Source organism: Cinclus cinclus, chromosome 7 (assembly GCF_963662255.1).
Source record: "Cinclus cinclus chromosome 7, bCinCin1.1, whole genome shotgun sequence".
Taxonomy (NCBI): Eukaryota; Metazoa; Chordata; class Aves; order Passeriformes; family Cinclidae; genus Cinclus; species Cinclus cinclus.
In genome coordinates this window covers 4687634-4706439 of record NC_085052.1, presented here as the reverse complement: position 1 = coordinate 4706439, position 18806 = coordinate 4687634, and the positions used below count along the sequence as shown (strand labels likewise).

General features: G+C 42.8%; 1 protein-coding gene across 3 annotated transcripts in view; it reads right to left on the bottom strand.

Moving 5' to 3' along the window:
• Positions 1-452: 452 nt before the first annotated feature.
• FGFR2 (fibroblast growth factor receptor 2) overlaps positions 453-18806 on the bottom strand; it is a 75193-nt gene continuing 56839 nt past the window's right edge. For all 3 annotated transcript variants that reach the window (XM_062496764.1, XM_062496766.1, XM_062496765.1), the window contains 9 exons: positions 15820-15971; positions 13119-13240; positions 12396-12506; positions 11461-11651; positions 8494-8616; positions 7131-7201; positions 5237-5374; positions 4330-4435; positions 453-774 (listed from right to left, as the gene is read on the bottom strand). In XM_062496764.1, coding sequence (XP_062352748.1) covers positions 610-774; positions 4330-4435; positions 5237-5374; positions 7131-7201; positions 8494-8616; positions 11461-11651; positions 12396-12506; positions 13119-13240; positions 15820-15971 — 1179 coding nt within the window. In that variant the 3' untranslated portion in view covers positions 453-609. The remainder of the gene's footprint in view (positions 775-4329; positions 4436-5236; positions 5375-7130; positions 7202-8493; positions 8617-11460; positions 11652-12395; positions 12507-13118; positions 13241-15819; positions 15972-18806) is intronic.

Below are 18806 nucleotides of genomic sequence, written 5' to 3'. Positions count from 1 at the left end.
GTGAAAATTAAGAAATTCTGTGTAAGAACAGCATTTAGCAAATAGCTGTTAAAAAAGAGACTAATTTGCTAGGTGGATTGGGACATCCATTTTTTAAATCAATACAAAAAATAATTCATTGTAAATATATATAATATATATTTATACATATTTTTGAATATATTTACATACATCCAGCACCTATATACTGCATTTGTGCTCTGTAAGTGTGTGCCAACATATATTTTCTCCAAATATTACAAAATAAACAAGAAAGGCAGACCCAGAGTTTGCCTCAAGTCCAACTGGTCCATTGTACAAACAAAGTCTGTTGCAGCTCACAGGAAGCCAGAAAATTGACAGCAATGGGTATCTAGACACAGCTCATAAACATTCTTCTTTCTTGGGAACACTTGAAAGCTGCAAGTGATGAGAATCTTTATGTTCTGAACGCTTTCCTCCAAATCCGTTTTGTGGTTATTTTTTTTCCCCTTTTCCTGTTTGTTTTTTTTTTTTTGTTTGTTTGTTTGTTTTTCCATATTTCCTATGTACAAGCAGAAACATGAAGGTCCTGGAGAAAAGCTTTTGCTCGGTAGGTAGCTTGATGTTCTTGCCTCTTTGTTCCTCTTTTCATGTTTTCACACTCCCGTTCATGTGCTGGTACTTGGGAAGACAAGGTTCGTAAGGCATCGGGTCGGGAGAGAACACGGAGTCATCCCCCGAGGAACACGAGCTCCTCGTGTCGGGGTAGCTGGGTGAGTACTGTTCCAGAGGCCCACTGAGGTCCAGATACTCCTGTGGCAAGAGGAATAAACCCATTTTTAGTCGGTGAACAGAACAACACGTCACCACTGCTCGGCTTTTGGAAAAGAGCAGTTTGAAAATGGCGCCCACTCCTGTGAGTCAAAACTGCATTCAAAACTGCCTTGTTGCTTAAATACCTCATAAAACAAGGAGCTCGACTAGGGAAAGAAAAACCAAGCCAAGAACACGGTATTTTCTGAAGTCCAACATCACCAGCATTAGCTGTGTCAGTGGGAATAAACATGGCAACCACATCAAAAGAGGGCTTTTCACTCACAATGATAAAAATGAAATTTCATCCTAAATAGAACCATTTTTCTTTAGCACATGGTAGTGATTTGGAGAGGGAAAGACGCTTCCAACTTTGTATTCCTTTGGTCACTTTGAATCTCTGTTTTATATTCTGTGATATTAAATTTGTGTTTCAACATGCAGTGGCATACGTGCAAAAAAGATCTGAAAGAAAAACAAAATCAAATTCACACGATTTGGGTTTTTTACACTACATATTTGTGTGTTGTGCATCCCAGAGTAGCCATGACCAAAGCAGTCATTAAAAAAGGAAATATCATCTGCTGAATCCAAGTTTTGGGTTAAGGCTCTTTTGCTAGAAACAACAGTTTTGGCAAGAGAATAAAGTTATTTTTCCCCTTGAAATGTTCCTTCTCTTTCAACTTCTAAAGGCAGCTGCATTCATTTAAATGCAATCTCTTCATTTGCTGAACCACAAGTTATGATCGTACTGACGAGATGAGTCTTCCACCTCAGTCAGTATTTTATGCTGCTGTGCTTAGGTTTGGAGTGATTTAGTCCTTTGGCTAACATTCCTTTTTTAAGTCAGAGATTCAGTCATTACCATCTTATAGTTAAAAACTGTCACTGTTTTTTAAAAGGAGGGTGTAGTATGCAAGTTTTACAATGCTGGAAAACTCAATAGAGAGCAAAAGGAGGGAGTTTGGATCTATTGATTACTGACTATGTGGCTGCCCGGGCTCTTGAAAAATCCACAAGGGCAGCCCTGGTACATATTTATGGGTTAGCAAATCAGCCCTGCATGAGCAGAAATAATCAGACATTTTCTAAATAGACTGAAGAAGAAAGGATCCCAGTCTTTGAAGAAACAGCGGCTATAGGACACAGCTCATCATCTCAGAAAACTTGACGTAACTCAGATATGAATTCAGTATTGGCTAGGATCCTCATCCAGTGTCAATAGCTAGAGTCACACCAAGGGGCAGAGGAACCAACACCAGGTTGGTTTCTGGTGCTGACAAAGCAACACGGCCACGAGGCTGACTCCTGGTGACTTCAGCTCACGTGGGTCTCAGAAACATGGCAATGAGAGTCTTTTGGGGGAAAAAAAAAAACAGCAAGAAAACATGTTAAAAACCCAACAAGCAACAATTCAACGTGGGAAAGAGCAAGACGTTACTATTTAAGCAGAAATCATTACTTGCACAAAAGCAGAAGAAATTATTGGCTGCCCCAGCAAACTGAGTTGTTGGGTAAACCAGACTGAGCCTGGGCCAACAGCGTGATTCTGGGGGGAAAGGATAAGCAGAAGTGGGCCTAGAGGACCTGGACTTCAGGAAAACTGTGCAGATCACACAGAATCAGAGATCTCCAAAGCTGTGGAGGATAAAGGGACACGCTGGAGCTCTCAGGAGACACCGAGGTGACGACAAGCGTTCAGGAACATGAAACGTGCTGCAAAGACAAGTGGAATGATCTGCTTTCTATGTCCAGGGTAAATAGGACAAAAGCAATATCTGATGTTGAAAGATTAGAGATTAGGAAAACAAAGCAACGGGCTGTCAAGAGGCGATGCCGAAATACAGCAGTGGAGATCTGTAAGGACAAGTTACATAAACATCTGTCAGGAATGACAAACGTATAGTGGGCCCTGCCACAGGCCCATCAGATGGACTGGATGTGTTCCTATGCTTTTTCCAGAAGTTTTTCCTATGATTCTAGTCTAAAGTAATTTACATAACCCTAAAGGCCTTTTCAGGTTAACTCTGAGATCATTCCAGGTCTATGAGCATTACGGAGTTGGGAAGGCTCGATGGTTAAACACACGCAAAAAAAGAAAGCAGTATCATTTCCCAGGCTTGGAATTGCAGCCCAGAACCTCCCGCTTGAATTTGCAAACACATATGCAGTCCAAGCCACCCAGCACTCCGCAGTGGCAGCCAGCCCACCTCCAACGGGTCTTGTGAAATCATATATGAATTAGGCAGGAAAAGATGCAGGCAGCACTGGATGAGGTGAAAATGGCAACAGGACACAGAGCTACATCCACAATTGCATAGGGAGAGCATAGTCCTGCCACACCTCTCAGCCAGCCCTGAAGGTGCCACTTTTTTAGAGTAAGTCTTAAAAACAGAACCCAGATAAATTTTCAGCTGCTACTGAAGCCAAAGAATCTTTTTCAACCAGATCTACTGGGCAAATGATGATCATAAAAAATACCATCTCTTTACTCAGGTTCTCCTGTCATCTCCATTGTGAAAAGGCTTTCCCAAAGCTGCTCCATAATCCATTTTTTATTTCTCTGGCAGTTCTAAAAAATTAGAACATAATGTTGAGGAGCCACATAGAGTGATTCATTTTTTTTTTTTGTCCCTACAATGAAGCAATAACAAATACAAAAATCTTGTTACAAAAAGGTCAAGTTATTGCAACTTTCCTGTGCAGCTGCTTTGTTCTTTTTTTTTGCTCGCGTTAAACATTTCATTTCTCAAAAGTAATAGAAGTTTGTAGAATATTTCTGGGACACCAAGTATTTTCTCTCAAAAGAAATTTCCACCAAAAGAATCAACATTTCCATCACTTGTGATTTTCCTCAAAGGTGCACGTGGTTCAGTGATAAGAGGACTGATTCCTGTGTGAATACCCTAATCAGTGTGTTCCTTGCTAAAACTAATAATATCTCAGACCTCTGAAAGAACACTCTTCAAATAAAACCTTTCTGCATTCACATACCCCAACCTGAAGCAGTGCTAGGCAGGACCTTTGGATAATTGGATGGCTGTTTGCACATCCCCCGTGGGTCCTCAGTCCCTCCACAGAGAGCTTTTTCAGTGAACCTAATTCACTCTCAGACACATCATCTGAATCCTGCCATTGACGATTTCTCCTCTTCTGACCTACATAGCATGGCTGGGAATCAAACTGAGCCAGCAAATGAGAACCACCACGAGCTCCCCATCCCTCCCTCAGGTGCAATTCCTGCTGAAACACAAACACTGCCCCTCAACCTGCCACATGGAGTCCCTCGACACTAAAAACATCCAGAGACGCAGCGAGAAATGAACAAAAACTCCTCAAAGATGTGTTTCTTTTTAGTTACATAATTCCAGGCATAATAGCAAGAGACTGAGGATTTCATAGGATACATAGTTTAGCTGCGTGTAACCTCAGAGGACAATGACAAACAGAACAAGAAAGTGAACTTGAGCAGGATTTCATAATTGAATCAATTCCATCTGTCCCCTGAACCATTTTTCCTGATCAGCAGCTTATGGGGGGAGACAATTTACCTACCTCATTAGTTGTGAGAGTGAGAATCCGATCCAAGTCCTCCACCAACTGCTTGAAAGTGGGTCTGTGAGAAGGCACAGCATGCCAGCAATCTCTCATCATCATATAGCTGTAAGAAACACACATTTACTTGGCTTAATTAAAATCAGGCATTCTCCTCACAATCCCTTTCATGCACAGTCAGTGCTGCCCTTCACAAGGAAAGCAGTGAGCACACACAGCTCTGCTCATGGACCACAGAATCCCCAAACCTGGGCAACATCCCTGCCCTCAGACAGGCTTTCTGCTCCTGTCTCTCCTTTGCTCAGGGTCTAAATTACCTTTTAATGGGCCCAGTTCTGTGGCCTAGCAACTTCAAAGGTATTAAATTACAATAATTTTTCCATGTTGGGGATTGCAGTCTTTGTGAAGAAATTAAAATGCAAAAAAATTTAAATATCATTGAGGTCTGTATTGAAATACCCGATATCACGCTCCCCACACATCGCCAGGAGATAATGCTGTGTTAACACAGAAGTTCCCAGATGTATTTTGTTGTGCACAAAAGCAGCCTGATGTACCTCACATTTGATTAGTGGTATGTGCAACATGTATGAATATCCATGTTAGTAACATTGAAATCAAACGAATATAGGTGTAAAAACACTGACAGAGACTGGCTTGTAAATGATTTCTTCTTTCTGCAATAGGATCACAGCAGGGTGTGCAAAGAAGCATCTTCTGCCAAACACTTCCTGAAATCTTTCCCATACCTTCTCCTCACGCATCTACACCCTCACAAATACCCACAGTTTTAGAGGTGAGCACTTGTGAAAGTGTTTGATTCTGCTGGGGGTAGCATTAAACACGTGAATTCAGTGTACAGCTGTGCCCTTCACACAGCCCTGGGACAGCAAGTCAGGGTCCTTACAGCTCATTGGTGCAGTTGGCAGGTTTATCCATCCGGTGCCCTTCCTTAAGCAGCTTAAAAAGTTCCTCCACTGGGATTCCTGGGTAGGGTGACCCTCCTAAGGTGAAGATCTCCCACATTAGCACACCAAATGACCAGCTGCAAATCAAAGAGAAAACTGCTTTAGTGGATCTGCCTGGCTGCAGGGAACAGGGAATCCCATCCCACCCTGAGAGATGTTTAAACCAGCCTCTGCCCAGGTCTGCCTGCCCAGAACAGCACAGGGATCTGGGAAGTGCATCAGAGGCACAGACAACATTTAGGATGGGGACTGACCCCAGCACGTTCCCAAACACCCTCTTTTCCTCTGTCTGGTGTGCTCTGAGCAGCCAGGGGCTACTGCCCAGCACTGCATCTTCACAACTTAATGACTTACAGCACTCAGAGCTCAGCTGGGGTGCAATTATGTGGCAGGATATTTTGGAAAAAGCAGACTGTTCAAAACAAAAATATTTTGCGTCACCCTGCCTCTCTCTATTTTTTGTTTCCTTTTGTTGTTAACTTCTGCTAGGAAATGAAGTGGGATAGTTTTAAAGCCAGTTTTCCTGCCTCATCCTGCCTGGCTGGCAAGCTGGGGCTCTCTGGCAGGCAGCTCTGCCAGGTGAGCACCAGCACAGAGCCTGCACTGGCCCCCCAGCTCCTCTGCAGCTCCCCCAGCTCTGCAGCACAGCATTTTAGTAAACTGTTTGCACAAACTTATAATAATATTAACTTTAGCCATCTTCAAAGCCAGCGTGGGGCCAAGAGCCTCCAAGACCCAGCACTGAAATCCTCGTGCTCCCTGGCTGCTGAGGAGCTTGGGCTGACTCTGTCCTGAGCCAGTGAAGTGGTTTACTTCACGTTCACTTAAATATTTTGTCAAGATGTTATTTTAAATCACAAGTTTGATCCACCCTTAACCCGTGTATATAGTTTCCTTTGTAAATGATGTGGAGATTGCAGGAAACGCCTTAGTAAATGATTTTCTTGAGGAGAGAGCAGCTTGAAACTGCACCCAGGTTAAAGAAAGATGAAATACTTCTTATTTTCTCCATGCTGCCCTTTTCCTTTTCAACCCTGCACTGACTTGCATAACCTCTTGCACCTCTGCTGGGAAGCATGCAGCCCTTTACAGTTAACAGCTTTTCTTGGAGAAATAAAAAACAGGATCTTCATCTGTGTTGCATAAGAAATACAAGTCTACTTCAAGCACAATGCATACAGAACTGTAATAGGAAGCAGAATAAACCCTGAGCAGTTGCATCAGCCAGTGGCTCTGTGCACACATTAAAAGATTTTTGAAGTGTCAGAGTCCAATGATTCTCTATGACATGTGAAGTACTGCTGGGAAGCAACACCACTTCTGAAAATCAGAGAAAACTTTTCCAGCATATCCAGCCTCCGTTTTAATTGCACCAAATCTTAGCACAGATTTTTATGAGAAGTTTTCAGGATCTTTCCTTTTTTTTATCTCGTTCCTTTCTCTCTCCCCTTTTATTTTTTTAAACCTGAAGGAAGTCCAGAGTATGTCAAAAGGCAAGCAAATTAGATAGACTCTTTGTAGCTGCACATCCGTAAATAAGTTCAAGGGGGGAAACTTCCGCAGTGACAGGAGGAGGTTAGCATTTTCCACCTTTCATGTGCTTTGAAGCTGGGCAGATTAGTAACAGAGCACTGGTTAGCAGTCTACCATAAAATCCTCACTTTCTAAGGGCAAGTCCTGTTCCATCTATTAATATGTGAAACAGAATGAAAACTCTTAAAGGTAAAGGACAACAGCAAAACATATATGAAATACCCCAAACTTTAACAAACACACAGTAAAACAACCCCCTCTTCCCACCCCCAAAACCCCCACTGAAACCAAGCCACTTACACGTCACTTTGATGTGTGTAAACTCTGTCAAACAGAGCTTCTGGAGCCATCCACTTTACTGGAAGCCGTCCCTGTGAGATTGGAGAGGAAGAGAAATTAAAATGGCAGCAATTTCCAGGATTATTTCTCTAAGAGCAGTCTGCTAACACAAAGCAGCATATAATTTACCTTCAACATTTTCAGTGAAAAAATAGTAAGATGGGCTAAAGTACAGAGACTGTTACAAAATGGATATAAGCATTGAAGATAAAATTAAAAGCTTTGAGAGTTCCCAAAAATTTCCCAGAGTGCTTGCTAGGAGAATGATAGGATAAGCAGATCCAAATCAAAAGTATCATTCTGCTATGGCTCATCAAAGACAAAAAAGCCCACAATTAATAAACTTCTGAAAAACAGGACTGCCTGCAAGAATAAATTGATTACTAAACCAGGAATTTTGTTTTCCTGTCCCTTTTGCAGTGACCCAAATCTCAGAGTCAGAGCTGCCCGTTGCTTTGCACACACAGAGCCCGGGAATTGCACAGAGTCTGAAATGAAGAAGGTTCAATCCCTCCAGCACTGCTGTACAGGGTGGCTCTGGCTTTTGGAAGTAGGCAGACCTTGCTATTAAAATGCCACTAATCACTTTGTGATTTTCATAAATAAGCCACTTGACATGACTGTTAATAAGAAGCCATATTTACACAAATAAAATCTGTAGATCTCAATGAGTTCTTCAGAGTTCCCATCAAAACCCAAGTGCAGCTCAGCAGGACCTTAAGAGATCCCCTGAGGAGGTGTAAGGAGTTCAAACTAGGTATCAATGCTACATCCCAAATGTTTTTTCCTCTTGATTTGGAGCAGGCTAAACAGCAGAACAGTGACAGTGTGGGGAGTACAAGCAAGTTTTCTCTGTCTCTAGCCCCACTTTGAGACCAGCACCACAACCTGTCCCTAACAAGCTAAGTACAGGCACAGGCTGAATGTGACAACACCACAAGTAAATGGGATTTTTGTTGTGGTTGTTGCTGGCATTGTTTGTACAACCTATTTCAAGATCCTAGGCTGGGTGCTAAACCAGCTGAGATCAACAGAAATATTTCCACTTACTACAATTGACTGGAGTCAGGGACACAATAAAAAAAAAAAAATCTTGTATTTTAGCATTTCTAATCCTCCAATATGCAGCCTCTTTGCTTATCTTCTTAACGAACTATCACTGTAAGAGGAGACAGAAATGCTCATGTCCTTGATCCCTGCTTTTTTGTCTGGGATGAAAAGTGAGGCTGCTGTACAAGAAGCCTATTAAGTTTACAACCGTAGCTCTGAAATGAATCACTGAAAGAAATGCTTGTTTCCAGAGATTAGAAAACCATCCACTTACATTAGTAGTCTTTTTATAATAATCTATATTGTTGATGTCTCTGGCTAAACCAAAGTCTGCTATTTTCATGACATTGTTTTCGGTTACCAAAACATTTCTTGCGGCCAAGTCTCGATGGATGCACTGAAAACAAAAATAAGAAGAAAAAAAACAGCCCACTGAAATAAATTGCTGCAAAAGTGGAAGTGCTTCAACACCGTAACTAAATCTCCTTTATAGATTTTAACCTAAATGACTAGGTGGGAAAGCCACACATTCACTACAAGCCTGTGAAATGTGATTTTCCTAATTATTGCAATCCATCCCCTCAGCTGGTGTTTCTAAGCTGAACAATGGCCCTAAGAAGTGCCTTAGAAAGTCCTGGTCTGCTTAAATCTTTTATTTTTGCTAAGGCTGAAAGCTGGGTGGTGACCCAAGCTGTGCCAAGCATTTTGTGATCCACTCTCCTTTACATGTGTCCAGGTACAGGTATTGCAGTTTCATCAGAAATACTGTTAATGAACATTTTTATTGTGTTGCTTCTCTTAAATCATACTGTCTCACCAGAGATAAAACCTGACAGCCAGTCTGAATCAGTGCAACTGTTTTTAATATTAAAGATATATTAATATAATTGTCAGCAGGATGTCTAGAGTGTGTACAATTACTTCAACCACAAGACTATAAAAACGCAATTATGGAAAGGGAAAGAAAAAAAAAAAACCCGAAAAAATCAGGGCTTGACTGTTTGTTTTTAACACAGCTTTGATACTGAAACTAAATCTATTACCTCCTGAGAGATGTTTCTTTCATGTCAGCATTATCCTGGCACTGAGGGGACTCTCTGGCTGCTCTGGGTATTGTTCCTGTGTTCAGGTAGCTTTATTAGAATCGATACAAGGTGGCAATGGGAGCATGGTAAGAAACATTGCATTTTGGAATAAAGCAGGATGCTTTATTCATTTTCAGCTTAAATATATTATCTTTAATTCTGGATAACTCTTGACTTTGTATGTTTTATTTTACTATGTGCATAGACACATTACAAAAAGCTATACAACAATCAGGGGTTTTTTTCTTGGTTTTTAACTTGCCCCAGCAAACTGCTGAGATCTCTTATCCCACATGGGTAAAATGAAGTTTCTGCTCCTCACTGGGTTAGCCATGGGGAACTGCCAGGAAAAACCTGCTCCAGCAATGCCCTCGTGAGCACAGGACCAGACAGCAGTGCATGATTTCAGCATCCCATCAGTCTTCTACCTCAGCATCAGCAAGGTTATGGTGGCAGAAACAACAGGGGCCAAGCTCTCCACTTTTAAAAAGCATCCATCCCAGTTTGGAAATGGGATACTGTTTCTAAGTACAACTTCTTGTAAGGCAAAAACTCCCTGTGAGGCAAAGGGTGGGTGAACAAACATCACCTCTACCATTTTCTTAATTGAAGTCTCAGTGAGCCCCTTACTGGATTGGAATAACAAGAACACTGCCCTGCTCACAGCCCAGGCATGATGGGAATACCATGAGAAGAGCAACTCTCTTCTTATTCCAGCTCAGTAAATGGATCCCTAAGGGGAGAAGAACGGTGGAACACAAACAAGAGTGGTGGGATACCTGGAGCACAGGAATATACAGCTCTACTGTGCTGCCCCTGTTCTCCCTCTGCCTTGGGCCATGCCTCTCAATCCACCCAGCTCAGCACAGCACCAAACAAGTGCTTTCTGCAAACAAGAAAGGCTGCAGTGGTTCTTTGGAGTGTCCTACAGCAGCACTTCAGAGCTCCTCAGGAGGACACTTGCTCTTGAGATGGCCGATGAAAAGATTTATGTTTTCCTTTCACACCAACTCTATTTTCTTGGGACGTGGCTCACTGCCAGGCAGGAGTTGCATTAATCTCAGAAAGAGGTATCCTGAGGTGTGGCACCTAATCAATACCCCTGCTTTACCCCATTAGAAGAGTTTTGCCTTGCTGTGACGCACGTCACCCTGCCCACCCTGCTGCGCTAAGATTTACTGTTTCAAAACCAAAGAATAAAAGCAAAATTAAACCTGGATTCCCTCTCTTCCCCAACCTCTACAAGTGCAGAAAAAATAATAACAAAATCATGACTCCACACAACAGGAATGGAGGACTGCACTCAGCCCTGGTCTTTGGTAAAAACAGCTCCATACTTGGGAGTGGACGTGACTGGAAATCAGTATAAATCCCACTCCACACCCTGCAGGAAGTACTTATCATTGGTATCTGCTGCTCTGGTTTAGTCTTTGGGTCCAAACATCACCCAGGGTATCCAGGATTGCTCATTCACTAAGCCACAGTATGTTTACAGGGTTAGTTATACAGGGCTATTTAAGGTTTTTTAACTATAATTTAATCAAAATGCTGGTTAAAAAGAAATGTTTGAAGACAGGTTTTAGAAATAAGTGTCTGGGGACATAACAGGATAAATAAAATCTTTCAACAAGCTCACTCTCCTGAAAACAGCAGTTTTAAGCAAAGTTCATAATTTAAGTGACTAATACACTCCACCTATTTTTGCCTCTTCTGCCCACTCTTTTTGCTCTGGTGTCTTGGGTCTTCTCAACCCTGCCTGTTTTTATTCTGCAAGTCCTTTGAGCCACCAAATTCATTTGTTTTACACCACAACGTGAAAGGATTGGGTTGGTTTTACTGGAGACAGAAGGCAAACAGAGCCTGCTGCCACATGTGTGGAGTGATGGCAATCAAGTGACCAACTGTGCTTATGGATTCAAACTGCAGACACGTGCACAGAATTTACTTTAAATGATCCACCCTGCTCCTCATTTCAGCAATACTGCTAAACACAAATGAAAAACCTTTAAGTGCATGAATTTTCCCACTGATCTGCAGGGGCGTGGGTTACACAACCTGCTTGAGGCAGCTCATTCTCCCAGCGAATTCCTGAACACAAACGAGACGAGGACAAAACCAAACTGAAAAAAGCGCCGTACTTGCTGAGTTCCACCTACTTTTTGGGAAGCCAGGTACTCCATGCCTCGTGCCAGCTGGTAGGTGCAGGACACCAGGTCCTTGAATGTCATCTGCTCCTCGGGCACCCTGTTGATGTCGAAGGAATACTCCATGCCGGGCGGGCGGCGCGCTCGCAGGTACTCCCGCAGGTTCCCCTTGGAAGCATATTCCACTATCACGTACAAGGGGCCTTGGGATGAAAAGAACCATGGGAAAGCAAGGTCAGGTGCCAGGGTGATTTTTTTTTTTATGTAAAAAAAGCTTTTAGTGGGCTATAATAAATGAAGTGAATCGATGAAATGGGAAAGCGGTAAGCAGCGCTTTAAAAGAAAATAAAAGGTTTGCGTATGGGGAAGTGACTGCCCAAAGCTCCACAGCAGAAGTGGCAGTGGATTAATCAGTGCTTTAAAATACCTAAACCCTGCCCCAGTGCCTGCTCCTTTCAAACCACGCCATGTACTAAAAAACAAATATTTTCGATCAAAAAATACCTGAGATCTCCAACAAAGGGAAAGTGCATCTTATTTTTTTAAATTTTAATTTCCAGAGTTGTATGCCATTCTGCATCACTTGATGTGGTGTAATTAGCTTTTCCAGGAGTGAAAGTGCTCATTTCAAATTTGTGGGGTGCAAGTCCTCCTACAGCAGGGCTGACAATTCAGAACAGCAGACATGGGTAAAGGCCCTGCAAAAGGTCATTTGTTCCTTGCAGCAAGGGATTAGAGAGTTTTCCTATGGTATAGGACCCTTTCTCATATTAAGGCTGCAACTATAATGAGAAACAGAAGTTAAAATATTGCTGTTAAGCTAAAGAAATACCTAAAAATCCTATCACGGCATGACTGCTTCCTTAAAACCTCTTGAAAAATTATGATTAATGAGACTTTCACCGACCTGCTGGAAAGTCCTGGTTTACTTTCTTTTCTCTACTCACCGTCTTGGGTACAGGCTCCAAGAAGATTGATGATATTTTTATGCTTCCCTATCATCTTCATCATCTCCATCTCTGACACCAGGTCAGACAGATCTTTTTCTGTGGCATCATCTGTAGAAAACACAGGTTCAGTTCATATATTTTATTGTGCCAGTCTGAGCTTCACTAGTAAGGCTCACCAGTTGGTGTAAAATATGTGTGGCTCAAAATGCAGAATTTAGGATTTGCTTTCCAGTTTGCTTACACTGCACATCATATAGTATGTCTTATAAAAAATAGTCTCTTTGGTGGACTGACCAACTCTTCAGTGTTAATTTGTTAAGAGACACCTCAGCAAGATCAGACATAAAAAAGCTGTTTTTAGCTATCAAACCTCCAATAACACCACCTTTCCCACAAACTAACCTTACAATTAAATTCCAAAGCACCTGGACTGAATGGGCTGGGATCTACACAAGGACAGCCTCTGACACGAAATAAACTGAAAGCAGAGAGACCCACACGATGCTAATACATCTCCTGGCTCCCAAATACTCACTGCTCAAGATAAACAGGCTGTCAGGGGTGCAGATTTACACCCCGAACTGCTGAAGGCTGAGGTCAGCTATGCGCTCTTTGACCCACCCCACAACGATGACAGACTTCAGATGCCACAAAAGAAAATTCTGTGGCTGAGAGCTGCCATATCACCCCTTCTGATCCCCAATCACCCAATTTTCTTACCTTTCAACATCTTCACTGCCACGGTCACTGCTTCTTTTGGCCTGTCCTTGTCAATCCCCACCGCTTCAGCCATGACCACTTGCCCAAAGCATCCTTCTCCCAGGGGTTTGCCCAGCGTCAGCCTGGAGGAGCAAACAGCAGATTAACACACAGCATCTGGTGGAGGGGTGCAGCCAGTGAAATTCCAGGGCTAAATACAAAAAACCTTTCAGCAACTTGCTGCAGCACGAGGCGTTTATCATATGGAACCAATAAGGGTCGGGGTTTGTTGCCTTAGGGATGGTGGAGTGAGCATCTCAGGAAGGCACATCAGTCACTAAACCCAGCTTCTTCAGCTCTCCTCAAGGCTGCACTTGATGGCTTGTGGGGAGATGCAGTATGGGGGGGGGGGGGGAGGGGGTAAAGCTTCCAAAGAGCATCAGAGCGTGGCTGGAACTGGGGAGCAGCCAGCAACAATCCAGCTTCCCCTGTCACTGGAACACCGCTGGTCATCTTTGTTTCCACACTGACCCCAAGGAGATGAGAGTGAAGTTTCAGCCACAGAGGGTCCAACACAGTGGCTGTTTCTTGGCTGCAGGAGTCTTGGCTGAGGGGACCAGAAGGTGCCTCCTGCCTGCAGAGCCCAGGCTCTGCTCAGAGAGGGGAAACAGAGACTGGGAAAAACAAACTCGGCTGTAATCACAGCACCAACATCAAACCCTCCTAAAAGGAGCAGTCACTAAGTGACTAAGTGACTGCAGAATGCATTTTGAGGAGCATATTCCTGGTTCCAAAACCTGCTCAGGTCTAACAGACAGGCACAGAGATGTAGATCCCAGCTTCATGAGGAGAAAGAGATGAAATTAAAAAAGAAACTTGAAAGCCTCTGGGCAAAATCTTTTTGATTTCAGCCTAAGTGCTTAAGGGCAGAGCCAGGCTCCTTTACTTGCAGAGAGTGGTGATGTGACATCCAGCAGCAGTGGCAGGAATCAGGGAGGATGCTCAGTGAGCGTGATGCTGATAACGTTATCCAACATAGGGGCCAGAAAAGCATTTTTATAAACAAATTCTTAAGGACTTGACTTTCCATGGTCAACAGGAGGATTTCACAGATATCACAGATGTAGGAACTCATTCTTAAAAGCAGGGACACCTGCCTTCCACCATGAAGTGCTGGGAGAGGCTGTCATACCATCAGCAGAAATGTAAGACAAGGACTAAGTGATTTGAAAGCCTGCTTATCTGCCTGGCCACGGGGCAGAAATGAGGTGGCTCCTCCCGAGGGCAGCCAGCTCACCCTGTCACATGTGGGCTCTGGCTAGGTGAGAATTCCTCGAGCTGTTATGGATTGGTTTCTAAAGCAAACGCAAGTTTTAAAAAGGTGCAAAGACTGAAGGGCAGCATATGCTCTGCTGAGGTCACCCTGCCAGTTTTCTCCAGAACTAAAACTGAATTTAGGGTTTTGGCAGAGAACAAACATTTGCATTGGAAACTGGTTAATTTATGTGCTATTGCCCTGCTAGGACCAAAGTAACAAAACCCCTCATTGTGTGCCTGCTGCCCCCCAGCCTAATAAACTACCTCTAAATAGCCTCCTTTCATTGCAAATCTGCTCCACCTACATTTGTGTTGAACACTGGGTTTAAATGTTTAGCAACTCTAAAATTTTCCCCATTTAGTGTATCCCCCCAGGGCATGGGCTGACAGGAGCACATATACAGGCCCCCACTGTTGGCCAGAATGCTGCAGGTGGCAATTACAGCCTCTTACTTGAGTTTTGGGCTAAACCAATCAAATAATTTCCAGAACAACTACCAGAGGGCTCAAAAATTACAGTTCATCTATTCAAACTTCCAAAGAGAACTGTCCATGATAAAAGGTGCCATTTTCTCAAAGCCACCTAAAGACTTCTTAAAGGTAGCATTAATTCTGATCAATAATCATGGTTCTACCTGTGTTAACATTATTTCTCTTTTGCATGTCCTTTTCTATATCAAGCAATATGGTAACAGTTTTAATTAGATTATCCACAAGCTCATTTTGCATGTTAGTAAACAGACTTTGAAGAATATATTATGTAGCCCCATGAATTTGAATATATCAAAATTCAGTATGCTCTGCTTGAAACCCAACATTTTAAGCCATAGAAATTGCACATACATGCACCCAACATGCAAAATGTTCCCCTAAATTAAAAACAGTCATCTCCATCAATACATGTCCATGCAAACAACACTAAATCCTACCCAGAGATGTGACAGAAATAAAAGATTGTCCATTAGCATAATTTAGATTTTCTCTATCTCCTACATACTGTTTTTTTAAATACATGGTTTAATGTTCAGAGGTATTGCTTTGGGAAATCACCACTGCCCTTCAACAGTGCTTGCATGTGGATATCTTTCCCAGTCTAGATCACACTGAATTTTCCTAACTCACTTCCTAACAGAGGAGCTACATTTCAGCAGAGCATCTAAAAAACCTGCAAGAAATCTGAAAATTTAAGTGGGACTGCAGGCGGAAGAAATTTAGTTTCTGTTTAACCAAATGGATTTCAGACAATTGAAATGAGTCTTGATCTTCAGAGCAGCTGCAGGTAACTGAGATTTTTCTTTAGTTTAAAGAACCCCTGGGAGACATGAGGAGAGATGCTCCCTCCTCCCAAGCTGTTGAAGGTTATTCAGATGCGCACAAGTGGTGTCAGAGGAAGCAAGCCACCTACTTATCTCTTGGGAACTCCCACTTTGGGTCTTCTGGCAGTTCATACTCCGAGACTCCTGCCAGCATGGGGGCATCAGCAGTGGAGGAGAGGCGGGTGGTGATCCTCACCAGAGGAGTGTTGGAATTCATGGAGGAGCTCGAGTCGGCCGACACCTGTGGTTGCAATGCAAGATGCAACAAGAAAGAAAAAAAAAAAAAGCAAAAAAGACAGAGATGTAATCTTGGCCCAGTATCTGAAAACCACCAGCACCTGATACCAAGCCAGCTCAGAACCATGGGATTAGGAAGTGGCTGAATCTACAGTCTTGATTCTAGTGCTCTGTTCTCACATTTAGTGTCCCCTGTAAGCGCAATACTGATTCTAATGGCTGCCAAGGCTGTCAGTCTGTCCCATAAATCAAAAACCACATAAGTTTTAAACTCATTCCCTTGGAAGGTATTTTTCAATCATGTTAAGATTTATTTTTTTTAATAAACTAGCAGTATTTGCATCACTACCCTCAGATATCCAAGTGGGAAGCTTATACCACGAGCAGGTGATCAGTAAGTTCTGTTCTTCCACTCCTCATTGTCCATGTCACCACATGTTTTCCCAAATCAGCACACCCAGGTGGAACTCCATCTCTTCTCCCAAGTAAAAGCAACGGCACAAGAGTAAATGGCCTCCAGGGGAGGTTTGAGTTGGATAATTAGAACAGCTCCTTCAATGGACAGACTGTCAGGCTGCCCAGGGCAGTGGTGGAGTCACCAACCTTGGAGGGATTTAAAATATGTGTAGATATGGCACATGGGACACGGTTTAGTGGTGGCCTTGGCAGGGCTTACATTTGGACTCAATGATATTAAACGTCTTTTCCAGCCTATATGATTCTATTACTTTCTATTTTCCAAGTAGTCAGTACTGAAAGCATCAAAAAGCTATCACAACACTTCAGTTTTCAATTAGCTACATTCTTAGCTATAGAGACTCTAGAGGAAATGTGGAGAAGAGGTCCTAAAAATAACTCAGTTTTGAAACTTTTTAGTGTGATTTCTCATCAGCCCCCATATATTCCTTAGAGCACCAAAGGTACTTAATGATAAATGTTTTGAAAGAGGAGGCAGCTGCTCCATCCATGTAACAAAGTTTGTTTTGCTGTGAATCTTCTATCAGGCTCTTTCCTCAAGCCTGCAAGCAGCAGCCTGACATCTCTGACCCCAGAGTTTCACACGGATACTAACACAAAACAGAACTGCTTGTATTGCCAGTCTTCCCCTCCTGAGGGTGAATCCTCCTCCTCTCTTCGTGCCTCCATCGCGTCTTGGCCAAGCCCAAATCCGGCAGCCAGGCTGGGATGAAGGATGTGGCAAAGCCATCGCTGGCACCCATCCTCACACCAGGCAGCAGGAGCTTCTTCTGGACCCAGCTGGAAGCCTGGAGCACCAGAGTACCCACACCCTCATCACCTGGATGAAGATCAACTTTGCTACCAGGTTTTGCTTATGTAAAACGTCACCAGGCTACAGTTATGTTCTGCAGGTCTCAGATTTAAAAAGGCATCTTTCTAAAACCAGAGGTTGAGTGGAAAGAGGTTTCATAAGGAAGAAAATGTTAAGGATTGCTACCAAAAAAATATTCTCGGTAAGCAGATTTGCAGCTGACAGATCTTTCCTGACATCAGGAACAGCTCCTGAATGCAAGATGTGATGCCCAAGGAAAGAGAGAGTGAAACTGCACAAACACAAGGCCACCATTCAAAAAAGAAAGGTGGACAGCTTCCACCTCATTCATCCCACCATCATGAATGTTAATGTTTACTTTCAGCAAATATAAGTACCTGGCACATACCTCTAGGAAAACAAATCCAGTGTCCTTTTGGGATACAAACAGAAAAGTACTATTAAGGCAGACTGTGGAGCTGTAAATAAATCAGTGAGTGAATACTGAATCCTGGAGTTCTGAAAGAGAGATGCTGCCATGCCCAGCCTGCAGAGGGGAACTCACCTGCTGGACCAGACAGCAGGAGAACCAGGAGGGCTAGAAACTGATCTGCTTTCCCTCCCCCCCCCCTTTTTTTTTATTTCCCATTTTCATTATTTTAATATAGTTTGAAAATGATGCTTCATGAAACGAACCAGCTCAGCAACAAGAAATATGCAAATCTCCAATGTGGCAGCTCCTCTGCCCCCAACCCTATTTTCATGAATTCCACTTCTCTGTTATTTCTGGCTTCCACTTTTTCAACTCTCACCACAAATTTATCAATACTCTATGACCACTTCTGTATTTCCAAAACCTGCTTACTATTCTCCAGTCATTCTACCAAGACCTTTATTCAAGTCCTGATTCTTACGTTCTTTGTTAATTAACATTCCCTCTACTTCCATGCCTTTGCCATTACAGCCACTGATTTCAAGGGACAGAAAGGCATGGAAGTGAAGCTACAAGATTTAGATACCTTAGATATCAGAAATAATCCAGAATTCTGGGTTCTGGGGTCTTGTTTTTGTGTTTGGTTTTTTTTTCATGAATACAATAATTGTACTAGACATTGTCTGGATCTCTTCCAGGGTTTCATCTTTTCACTAGTTTTTACACTCGCCATTCAGCAGTCTTAGCCTGGGTAAAGCCTATAAATATAAAATTGCAATAAACTGAAATACTCTGGTGATGCATTTTAAACACAGGGCTTAAATAGCAATAATGTATAGAAAAAAAAAAGCAGATTAAAGGCTCTGCCAGTTTCCCTTTTAACACTACTCCACGTGTTTACTTCACAGCAGAGCTGTGTGATGGGCCAGAGATACTGGAGGTAACCAAAGTGCATTAACGTGAATAGGAATGATGAGAAATCCAGAGGAACTACTCCGTGTCTGGGAGAAGACAAATAGACTACACTCCCAGGGAATATTCTCCTGATTGATTAACTGGAGCAGTACAAGGAGTTACAGGAGCTCAAGGGCTATAAAAATCTGCTCCAGAAAAGATGAAGCCAGCCCAGCCTGGCC